Source organism: Urocitellus parryii, chromosome 15 (assembly GCF_045843805.1).
Source record: "Urocitellus parryii isolate mUroPar1 chromosome 15, mUroPar1.hap1, whole genome shotgun sequence".
Lineage (NCBI taxonomy): Eukaryota > Metazoa > Chordata > Mammalia > Rodentia > Sciuridae > Urocitellus > Urocitellus parryii.
The window spans coordinates 43874172-43887107 of NC_135545.1; the positions used below are offsets into that span (position 1 = coordinate 43874172).

The window sequence follows — 12936 nt, forward strand, 5'->3', positions numbered from 1 at the left end:
TGCTATATGTTTTGGCAGAAAAAGTACGTAGAACTATTGACAGTGGCACCTCAGTTATAAAAGTTAAAATATTGGAATGAGGAATGTGGGCTTTGTAATTTTGACCAACCTATTTGATTTGTTTATACCTTGATCTCCTCCTGTATAAAATCAAGATTATAGGAGGATTTAATGAAAAAAAGTTTGAAAAGTTGGCATAGTAAGACCCTTTTTAACAAATGGTTCTGGGAAAACTGGTTATCCATATGTAAAAGAATGAAACTAGGTCCTTATTTCTTACCCTACACAAAAGTCATCTAAAAATGGACCAAAGACCTAGGAATTAGACCAGAAAATATGCAACTCATAAAAGAAAATGTAGGGTCAACACTCTAACACATAGGCACAAGCAATGATTTCTCAATAGGACCCTGAAACCTTAGGAAATAATATCAAGAATTAATAAATGGAATGGTATCAAATTAAAAAGCTTCTGCATGCAAAGGAAACAATTAAAAATATGAAGCGAGAACCTACAGATGGGAGAAAACCTTTGCTAGCTACTCTTTTGACAGAGGATTAATATCCAAAATTACATAAAGAACTCAGAAACTTAACAGTAAAGAAAAAAAACCCCAATTAATGAATGGGCAATAACTCAATTAATGAATGGTCACTTCTCAAAAGAAGAGATACAAATGGCCAACAAATATATGAAAAAATGTTCAATATCTTCAGCAACAGGAAAACGGAAATAAAAACTTCACTGAGATTTTTTAAATCTCATTCCAATTAGAATGGCATTCATCAAGAAAGAAAACAATAATAAAGTTGGAGATGATGTGGAGAAAAAAACACTTGTTAGTGAAATTATAAATTAGTATAATTACTATGGAAATCAGCATAGAAATTCCTCAAAAAACTAGGAATGGAATCACCATATGACCTAGCTATACCACTCCTCGATATTTATTCTGAAGAATTAAAGTTAGCCTATTATAGTGATAGATGCATGCCCATGTTTATAGCAGCACAATTCAAAGTAGCCAAACACCAGGCTAGGTGTCCATCAGTGGATGAATGGATAAAGAAAATGTGGTATATACACACAATGGAGTTTATTCAGTCATAAAGATGTACAAAATTGTGTAATTTGTAGGAAAATGGATAGAACTTGAGAACATTATGTTAAGTGAAATAGCTGGGAATATAGCTCATTTGGTAGAGTGCTTGCCTCACATGCACAAGGCCCTGGGTTCAATCCCCAGCACCACCAAAAAAAAAAAAAAAAGTGTTAAGTGAAATAGCCAAATTCAGAAATTCAAAGATCATGTTTTCTCTCATATGTGGAAGCTAAAGAGGAAAAGGGGAAGAATGGTTGGGGGCATCTCATGAAAATTAGAGGGATATCAGAAGAGTAGAGGAAAAGGACCAGAAAGAGGGAATTATATTGGCCAAATTATATTATTATATTGTGTTCATGTGTGACTATATAACAAAGAATCCCACCATTATATGTAATTATAATTTACCTATTTGAAACTGGAAAAATGAATAAGTATAAATAAGATAATGTCTATAAAATCATTTGTAGCTTTTTCGTCCTTAATTTTATCCAGCTCTGTCAAAGGAAGTGTGAATTTATTTATTTTTCTTTTGTATTGATGGTCACTTGAGCTGTTTTCAGTTTGAAGATAGCTATTATAAACACATACTTTTGTGTGTGTGTGTGTGGTGGTAATTGTGATTGAACCCAGGGCCTCATGCATGCTAGGCAAGCACTCTACCACTGAGTTTCATCCCCAGCCTCCAACCCCCACCTTTTTAAAAAAATTTTGAGACAAGATGTTGCTAAATTGCTGGGGATAGCCTCAAATTTATAATCCTCCTGCCTTAGCCTCCTGAGTAACTGGGATTACAGACATAAGCCACTACATCCAGCTATCACGAATGTATTTTTACAAGTCTTTTCGTGGGCATACATATTCATTTCATTCGAATAAATTCATAGGAGTGAAATCATGAAGTCCAAGAGTAAACATATGTTTGGTTTTATAAGAAACTATAGCCAGGTGGCTGAGACAGAAGGACCCAAGTTTAAAGCCAGCAGCAACAACCTAATAATAAAAAGGGGTAGGAATGTGACTCAGTGGTTAAGTGCCCCTGGGTTCTATCCCTGGTACAAAAAAAAAAAAAAAAAAAAAAAAAAAAAAAACTCTTCAAGCTCCCTTCCAAGTGGTTGTGCCATTTTATGTTCCCACCAATAACATATCAAAGTTCCCATTGGTTTCTTCCTTGCCAACTTGGTCTTTTTAATATCAACTATTCTGGAGGGTGTTTAGCGGGATTTGATGATTTGTTGTGGTTCATTCTTCATTGTTATGTAAAGGCTTCTAATCACAAAATTATTTTAGATTAGAGGGAAACTTTTTTTTTTTAAACTATTTTACTATTTTGATTTGGTTTTACTACATAGAGCTGAAGAAGTTCTGAAAGGGAAGAGGAAGTTTATTCCCTTTTCCCACTTTGAATTTTCACTACCTCACTAGATGCTTCTGATACTTTACAAGTGTTTCATTCTGGAACCTGAAAGCTAAATAAGTAATGATGAAGTCCAGGGAGAGAACATGAGCTGGTTCCTTAGCAAACAGTACTGTAGACAGTGTGACATTTAGCAAAACCAAGATGTTCTTAAATGCTGCTTTTCAGAAATGGTTCACAATGTCTTGGTCATCTTCACACTGTCTATTTTCCATGTAAAAGGTAAATCTTGATTTTATGACATAAAGTTATGTAACTAAATTGAACACACAAATTATATCAAAGACTGTATTGAACAGAAGAAATAAAGTATGCTGGACTTAAAGAATTCTATGCTTCTGTGTACCTAAACATTGATTTGATTTTTCTGATCAAAATGTAATTCCATTTCTCAGGAAATCCTTGGTGTTTTGAGTAGAGGCCAAAACTTCACAGTGTGGCTGTTTGCTCCTCTCTTCTCTGGGCCCAATTACTGACAGAGTGCCTCCACATTTTTTTAAAAAATATTTTTTAGTTGTTGATGGACCTTTATTTTATTTGTATGTGGTGCTGAGAATTGAACCCAGTGCCTCACGCATGCTAGGCAAGCACGTTACCACTGAGCCACAACCCCAGCCCCCCACATTTTTATTAGAGTTTACATTTGAATTTTTCTTTTAAAAACAGCAGGAGACTTTAGGCATTACTCTGTCCCCCTTGTTAGTTTTAGGGGCTTCTTCAAAGGCAGACTTTTCTGGATCCTAGCATCATCAATACTATTTTGGAGTTTTCTTCTTTGTTCTGAAATAATTTCCCATTTCATAATGACTTTTCAAGAAACTACAAAAGTGGTCCTACCCTGGGAAATAAGTTACTACCTATTTTCATCTTTGAACCCTGGTTCTAATATTTACTCCTATTTAAACTTCTTTTTAAAAATATATAACAAATATTTATTGATATTAATGATTATTGTTATATTAATAAAGTATTTGTATTTAAATATTAATATCTATTTAACATTATTTTTAGATAAAATATTAATTCTTTTTAAAGTGAAAACTTAACTGAAAATAACATACACTAAGATTAAGCATAAAAGGTTTTTTTTTTTTTTAAAGAGGAGAGAGAGAGAGAGAGAGAGAGAGAGAATTTTTAATATTTTATTTTTTAGTTCTCGGCAGACACAACATCTTTGTTGGTATGTGGTGCTGAGGATCGAACCCGGGTCGCACGCATGCCAGGCGAGCGCACTACCGCTTGAGCCACATCCCCAGCCCAACTATAAGTCTTAAGGAATACAACAAAGAATGAGTCAAATATTAAGAGACATTTGGTAATAATAAAAGAAACCACACAGAGTTGGGGTTGTGGTTCAGTAGTAGAGTGCTTGCCTAGCATGTGTGAGGCACTAGGTTAGATTCTCAGCACCACATATAAATAAATAAAGGTCCATCAGCAACTAATAAAAAAAAAAGGGACACACATCACGAAAATTTAATAATTATAAATGAATATGCACCTACTAATAGAACTTAAAAGTATATGATTGAAAACTATGGAACTAAAAAGGCAAGATCAACAACTATAGTTGAAGATGATAACACACCTTCATGTATAATAGAACTAAACTTGCTTAGTTTTAGAACTAAGCTTGCTTAGTTTTAGAACAGCTTTATTTTTCATTCTTATAGTTATTAATAATGAGGACCTGATACCAGGAGTTTTCAGAATTTAGAATTTCAAAGGAGACACATTTGAGAAATTATCCCAGGAACTGTATGAGGAAGAAAAACTTTTAGAAGGTAAACACTTTGTGCATAGGGTAAACACTTTGTGCATAGGGAAGGATGAACTGATTTCTTTCTTTAGTGCTAAGTAGGTTGGTAGGAGTAGTATAGGAAATTTCTTATCAGTGGTTTTGCCACTGAACTTTTATCATGTATTTAAAGGATTTTATGCTGATTACAGCATCAAAGCAACCAGGTGGAAATAGCCCTTTTAGAAAATTTTCAGCCTGATGATTTGTAGTCTGAATTAATGACATTACTGTCTTTCCCATCCAGTTTGGTGGGATAAAGGTAGACTGAATCCTTTGCTAAGATGAGGGTAGGGTAGCCTCTGGCCATAGGGTATGGGGAGTACTGAAACAGACTTTGTTTTATTTTTTTTAATATTTTTTTAGATGTTGATGGACCTTTATTTTATTCATTTATTTATACGCAGTCCTCTGACCATAGGGTATGGGGAGTGCTGACACAGACTTTCTTTTTTTTTTTTTTTTTTTTAATATTTTTTTTAGATGTTGACGGACCTTTATTTTACTCATTTATTTATATGCGGTGCTGAGAATCGAACTCAGTACCTCTCACATTCTAGGAAAGCGCTTTACCACTGAGCCACAACCCCCAGCCCTGAAACAGACTTTCCACCAGCCACTTTATTTATTTATTTTGTGGTACTAGGAATTGAACCCAGGGGTACTTTATTACTGAGCTATCTCAGCCCTTTTCATTTATTTATTTATTTGGGTACTGGGGGTTGAACCAGGGGCATTTAACCACTGAGCCATATCTCTAGCCCTTTTTTTATATTTTATTTTGAGACAGGATCTTGCTGAGTTGCTTAGGGACTCGATAAATTGCTGAGGCTGGCCTTGAATCACAATCCTCCTACCTCAGCCTCCCAAGCCACTGGGATTACATCGTGTGCCACCACGCCTGGCACCCTTTTTATTTTGAGATAGGGTCTCATTGAGTTGCTGAGGATACCCCTGAACTTTCAATCTTTCTGCCTCAGCTTCCCAAATCACTGAAATTACAGCTGTGCGCCACTGTGTCTGGCACATCCAGCCACTTTATATTAACTGCATGCTTTATTCCCATTTTTAGAGGTAACTGGTGCCACTAAATTCCCAGTCTATTAGGGATTATGTAGCATGAATTGACTGGGACTTGTCAGACTTTTCTGAAAAGTCATTTAACTCCATTGTCTTTTTGCCAATTTCTAAAATTTTGCTATAGTTGTTCCTTTCCTGTTCTTCCTAAGCTTGTATTATTATGCTTTTTAAAAATCCTCTTTAAGGGGCTGGGGACGTGGCTCAAGCGGTAGCGCGCTCTCCTGGCATGCGTGCGACCCAGGTTCGATCCTCAACACCACATACAAAGATGTTGTGTCTGCCGAAAACTAAAAAAAATAAATATTAAGAAATTCTCTCTCTCTCTCTCTCTCTCTCTCTCTCTCTCTCTCTCTCTCTCTCTCTCACTCTCACTCTCTCTTAAAAAAAAGAAAAGAAAAGAAAAGAAAAATCCTCTTTAAGGGGCTGAGGTTGTGGCTCAGAGGTAGGGTGCTAACCTACCAAGTGTGAGGCACTGGGTTTGATCCTGAACACCACATAAAAATAAGATAAAGATACTGTGTCCACCTATAACTAAAAAATAAATATTACAAAAAAATCCTCTTTAAGTATGGTGAAGACTTCTTACATTCAATATAAAAAGCACAATCCATAAAGTAAAAATTGACAAGTTGAACTTAAATAAAATTTAAGACATCTTCTCTGCAAAAGACATTGTAAGAGATTGAAAAAACGAGCCACAGATTAGGAAAAAGTCTTTGCAAAATACTTATCAGATAAATGGGCTAGAATAGAATCTAAAATAAATAAAATTTGCAATTCAAAAATAAGAAAACAACTCAATAAAAGGGGAGTAACAGGCCAGGCAATGTGGCACATGCCTGCAATCCCAGCAACTCTGGAGGCTGAAGCATGAGGATCACAAGTTCAAGGGCAGCCTCAGCAATTTAGTGAGGCCCTTTAGTAAGCAACTTATTGAGACCCTGTTTCAAAATAAGAAATTAAAAGGGATGGGGATGTAGATCTGTATAAAGCACCCCTGGGTTCAGTATTCAGTACTAAATAATAATACTAATTCTAAAATAATGTAAAAAATAAAAACAAGTAACAGATCTAGCCAGGTATGGTGGCACATGCCTATATTCCCAGCTACTCAGGAGCCTGAAGCAGGAGGATAGCAACTTCAAGGTCAACCTAGGCAGTATAGTGAGATGCTTTTTTCAGAAAGAAAACAAAAAGGGTAACAGATCTGAACAGAAAATGAAGCCAGTTTTTCAAAGAGATGTCTGCATTCCCATGTTTATTGTAGCACTATTCACATTAGACAAGAAATAGATTTAACCTAGGTGTTCAATAACAGATGAATGGATAAAGAAAATGTGGTACAAAAAAAAATGTGGTACATATACACAATGGAATATTATTCAGCCTTAAGAAAGAAGGAAACTGCTGGACACAGTGGTACACACCTGTAATCCCAGTGACTCTGGAGGGTGAGGCAGGAGGATCACAAGTTCAAAGCCAGCCTCAGCAATTTAGTGAGGCCCTAAGCAATTTAGCAAGATTGTGTCTCAAAAAATTTAAAATGAGAATGTAGCTTAGTGGTAAAGCACTCCTGAGTTTTAATCCACAATACAAAAAAAAAAAAAATAAAGAAGAAGAAGAATGAAATTGATTGTAATTTGTGACAACATAGTTGGACCTGGATTTCATTATGTAAAGTAAAGTAAGCCAGGCACAGACAATGCATCATCTCATTAGTGTAATCTAAGAAAGTTTATCTCATAAAATTAGAGAGTAGAATAATGATTACCAGAAGCTGGAGAGGTAGGTAAACAGATACAAAGTTAGAGTTACATGGAGGAATAAGTTCTGGTGTTCTGTTGCACATAGGGTGACTGTAGTCAATAATGGATATGTCAAGATAGCTAGAGGAAAAGCTTTTGAAAGAAACAATAAATGGTTGAGGTGATGAATATGCTATTTACCATGATTGGATCATTATATAAGGTATGTGTATTGAAACATCACATTGTATCCTGTAAATTGGACTTTTATGTGTGTGTATGTAGGTGATACTAAGAGATTAAACCCAGGGATGCTCTACCACTGAGCTACATCTACAGCTCTTATTTAATTTTTTTTATTTTGAGACAGGGTTTTGCTAAGTTGTTGAGGTTTGCCTTGAATTTGTGATCCTCCTGCCTCAGCCTCCTGAGTCTGTGAGATTATAGGCATGCACCACCATGCCCAGCCGAACAATTATTACATGTTGATTAAAAATAAAATTAAAATTGATTACAAAAGACTCAGGAGGCTGAGGCAGAAGGATCCCAAATTTGAAATGAAGCTTTGAAACTTAGTGAGAACCTGTCTCAAAATAAAAAATAAAATGAACTGGGGATATAGCTCATTGGTAAAGTGCATCTGGGTTCTATTTCCAGTACAAAACAAAAAAATTGATTAAAAGGTAATCCCCTTGGGGCTGGGGATGTAGCTCAAGCAGTAGCGCGCTCGCCTGGCATGCGAGCAGCCCGGGTTCGATCTTCAGCACCACATACAAACAAAGATGTTGTGTCCGCCGAAAACTAAAAAAAAAATAAATATTAAAAAATTCTCTCTCTCTCTCTCTCTCTCTCTCTCTCTTACTCTCTCTTAAAAAAAAAAAGGTAATCCCCTTTTGCTGTTGTTTTTAATTGGATTTCAGGAAGGAGTAGAATAGTTAGTTGTACATGCTTCATTTTTTGCCATCTTATGTAGGAAGTTTTAGAAATACTTTTCATATTTATTTATTTATTTATGTGGTGCTAAGGATTGAACCCAGTGCCACACACATGCTAGGCAAGTGTTCTGCTACTAGCTACAACCCCACCCCACTTTTCTTTTTAAGATTAGTGTAAGTCAAGCTGGGGCTATTGCTCAGTGGTAGAATGCTTGCCTAGCATATGTGAGGCACTGAGTTTGATCCTCAACACCCCCCCCCATAAAAATAAATAAATAAATAAATAAATAAATAAATGTATTGTGTCCCTCTACAACTAAAAAAAAAAAAAAAAAGATTACTATAAGTAGGGCTGGGGTTGTGGCTCAGTGGTAGAGCGCTTGCCTAGCACATGTGAGGCACTGGGTTCAATCCTCAGTACCACATAAAAACAAATAAATAAATTTAAGGTATTGTATCCACCTACAACTAAAAAATATTTTTTAAAAAGATTAATATAAGTAGTAAAATATAAAATACCTTGCTTTTAGCTTATAGTCTTATGTTATCTAATAAACTAGCATTGTATTTTATGGATAACTACTTGTCATTAAGTAAATTTACCCTAAAATAAGCTTAGCTACTTTAATTACTATTTGAGCAGTTTTTCATAGTAATTATTAACTCAATACAATGATTAAAACAGAAATGACACTCCCCTTTAGTGCAGTGTTCTATTATTATAGTATTATATGCTGTTTTGCTTTTATTTGTTTAGTTACTTATTTGACATGGTTGCTCTAAGACCAGTGTCTAGTACAGTATCTACCATATAGTAGGGGATCAATAAACGTTTATTTAAGAGAGGATAAACCAACCAGAGTTCAAATGAGAATGAATGTTTGCCATATAAAGTATAGCAGCTTAAAATATTTGGAATTGTGAAGGGGTTAAAAATTTGGCAAAAGAGAAATTCCAGCTTCAAGGCAGAAATCATAGTGTATATGTAAATTGCTTATCTTTGACAGATGGTGCAGAATCTGATGACAGTGTTTCAAGGCAGCAAATAAAGATCTCTCCTTGGTCACTGGTAGTTTGTCAATTTCTAGCCTACCAGGGGCAACATTCCTAATAGCTTTCCATTTTTCCATTTTGAAAGGTGTATGTGTATTTACTATTAGAACACAGAACACATTAAAAAAGTTTTTCAGTTAATTTCTAAAAGTTACTTTTGACATATAGATTGTTCTCAGTTAAAGCATTAACTAATGCAGAATAGCTATAGTGTTTACAATCTCTTAAATATTTTCTGCCAGGACTCAGTAGATGATTTAATCATATGATGTTACCCAGACACCAATATATAATTACAAATTTTCATGTTCTTCTGTTAATTTCTCTTTTTCTTTTTTCATGTAGTGTTAGTGGTAATTTTATCTTGTTATTTGTCAGGTGTTGTGTTTCTAGAAATACCTGGCAATACCTTATACCAGAATTATCTAAGTAATTTAAAATACCATTTCTTTATTTACAAATGTACCTATGACATTCAACAAGCGTGCTTTACATTTCTTAGACAAGAAGTGTTCTACTAAAGACCCTAATAGATTCCTTTGTCTTAGCTCCTTTACTATAACATACTTCAGTAGATCCAGTAGTCTTTCTGGTGATTATCTTCCCATGTGTAGTTTTCTCTGAAATTGTACTCTAGGAAATTAAGAGAAAGTGTCTCTCTTTGAGGAATATATAAATAAATGTGCAGTTACGCATGGTAAACTGGTAGGTTTGATGACTTCTGACCTGACTCACATTTTTCTTTTCTATTTCTACACAGATTGATAGAGCTACATTCTCCTGATAGCAGGAACACGTTGATCCTCCGCTGCAAGGATACAGCCACAGCACACTCCTGGTTCATAGCTATCCACACCAACATAATGGCTCTCCTCCCACAGGTGTTGGCTGAGCTTAATGCCATGCTTGGTGCAACCAGTACTGCAGGAGGCAGCAAGGAAGTCAAGCACATTGCCTGGCTGGCAGAACAGGTAGGCTGGAGGAGGAAGAACAGAGTTCACTGGCCCCCATTCAGAGTCAGAATCATTGTCCCATTGCATATATCTGTAATATTTATCATGCAGTTAGGTCCTGGACATCTACCTTGAAAATCTTTTGTTTGAGGGCTGGGGATGTGGCTCAAGCGGTAGCGGGCTGGCCTGGCATGTGTGCGGCCCGGGTTCGATCCTCAGCACCACATACAAACAAAGATGTTGTGTCTGCCGAAAAATAAATATTAAAAATTCTCTCTCTCTCTCTCTCTCTCTCTCTCTCTCTCTCTCTCTCTCTCTCTCTCTCCCTCCCTCTCTCTCTCTCCCTCTCCCTCTCCTCTCTCACTCTCTCTTTAAAAAAGAAAATCTTTTGTTTGAGTCAGGTATGTTGGTGCACATTTGTGCAATTTGGGAGGCTGAGGCAAGAGGATCACAAGTTTAAGGCCAACCTCAGAAATTTAATGAGACCTTGTCCCAAAATAAAAAGGAGCTGGGGTAGTAGAGTATGTGGTAAATGCCTGTGATCTCAGCAACTCGGGGTAGTTAGGCAAGGGGATTCGAAGTTCAAAGTCAGGTTCAACAACTTAGCAAGATCCTATCTCAAAATGAGAATAAAAAGGGCTGGGGATGTTGCTCAGTGATAAAGCACCCCTGGGTTCAATCCTCAGTATCCAAAAAGAAAGAAAAGAAAAGGAAAAAGCACTGGGTGTGAGGAAGGTCTATGCTAGGAAAATAACTCAGTGGTAGAATGCCACTGGGTTCAATCCCCAGTACCACTTAAAAAAAAAAAAATCTTTTTTTGTCCACTCTTTTGTTTCCCCTCTCCTTTTTCCTTTCTACCATTTATCTATTTGTTGCTAATTATCACCTGTACTAGAAGAATTAACTGTAATGGTAATCACCATCACAGTATAATTAAAAAGAGGTTCTTATTACCATCTCTGTCCTTACTGACACAGGGTAATTTTCATGATTTTAGTCTAGGGTGAGTGAACTTTTTCTGTAAAGGACCAGATAGCACACAACTATGTATTTGACTCTGCTGTCATAGCAGGAAAATAGTCATGAATAATATGAAAATAAAGGAGCAAGACTGTGTTTCTGTAAAAGTTTATTTAGAAATACAAGTGTTAGGGGAGGATTTGGCCTTGAGGTGAGTTTCTCCATCCTTTTTGTTGTGTACTAGCAGAGTTTCTAGGGGCAACAGGAATCTAACAGGGGCTTAGCTGGATGATTCCATCTTAAGAGGTCTTATGAAGTCAGGGTCAAGCCGTTAGCCAGGTGGCATTTATCTGCAGACTTGACTAAGAGTGGTAAGTTCACTTAAAAGATGATTCATTCATTTGGCTACTGAAGCTTCAGTTTCTTTTCTTTTCTTTTTCTTTTTTTTTTTTTTTTGAGAATTTCAATATTTATTTTTCAGTTTTCAGCATACACAACATCTTTGTTTGTATGTGGTGCTGAGGATCGAACCCGGGCGATTTGAAGTACTCAAATCAAATTTTATTCTCAGAATAAGTTGTTCAAACAAGACTGAATGCCATTTCTCAGAAGTAATGAGTTCACGTATCTAATAAACATTGAACTAGGTAAATACCAATCCTGTTCTACATGGGAAAATGATCAGAAAAAATCTGGATCATGTAATCGGTTTAATGTTGACAAATACTTATTTTGTATTTCTTGAAAAGCTTGCATATAAATGAAATTTTTGCACTTAGAAAAGATAGAGTGCTTATCATGCATGCACAAGGCCCTGGGTTCAATCCCCGCCCCCCCCCCCCACACACACACAAAGAGTTATTTTAAACAGAGAAATTAGAAAGGATACTGGGCCTAGTGGCACACCCTGTAATCCCAGTGGCAAAGAAGGTGGAGGCAGGAGGATCCAGACTTCAAATCCAGGCCCTAAGTAATTTAGGAAGGGCCAGGCATGGTGGTGCATTCCTGTAATTCCAGCAGCTTGGGAGGCTGAGACAGGAGGATCACAAATTCAAAGCCAGCCTCAGTGACAGTGAGGTGCTAAACAACTCAGTGAGACCCTCTCTCTAAATAGGGCTGGGGATACGGCTCAGTGGCCAAGTGCCCCTGAGTTCAATCCCTGGCCCCCTCCCCTCAATAAAATAAAATATAACTAGGGCTGAGAATATGGCTCAGTGATTAAACATCCCTGGATTCAATCCCTAGGACCAAAAAGAAAGAAAGGATCATTTGTTTTAAATTATTTCTCCTTTTTTACTCACATTTTCATACATTGTGTTTGCTTTAAACAGGGAATACCTATGCCATACATATTTGATAACCAATAGAAAACCTGTTCTATATACAGGGATTTCCATCTTTTTATTGACTGATTTTTTTTTTTTTTTTAGAGAGAGAGAGAGGGAGAGAGAATTTTTTATTTATTGTTTTAGTTTTCGGCGGACACAACATCTTTGTTTGTATGTGGTGCTGAGGATTGAACCCGGGCCGCTCGCATGCCAGGCGAGCGCTCTACCGCTTGAGCCACATCCTCAACCCTTATTGACTGATTTTTAAAAATTTTTTTTAATATGTATTTTTTAGTTATAACTGGACACAACATCTTTATTTTATTTATTTGTTTTTAAGAGGTGCTGAGGATTGAACCCAGGGCCTCACACATGCTAGATGAGCACTCTACTGCTAAGCTACAACCCCAGCCCTGACTTTGATTTTTATGTGACTGATATTTTACAATTCATTGGTTATATTCTTTTAAAAAATTGTTTGTGTTTACATAGCTTCATTGACAAATAATAATAATATATTTATGGAGTATCAAATATGATGTTTCAATATATGCATATATTGTG

At 36.1% G+C, this 12936-nt stretch overlaps 1 protein-coding gene across 1 annotated transcript in view; it reads left to right on the forward strand.

Moving 5' to 3' along the window:
• Sntb2 (syntrophin beta 2) overlaps positions 1 to 12936 on the forward strand; it is an 89893-nt gene that overhangs the window by 56436 nt on the left and 20521 nt on the right. The window contains exon 3 of the mRNA XM_026404515.2: positions 9892 to 10102. Within this exon, the coding sequence (XP_026260300.1) occupies positions 9892 to 10102 (211 nt within the window). The remainder of the gene's footprint in view (positions 1 to 9891; positions 10103 to 12936) is intronic.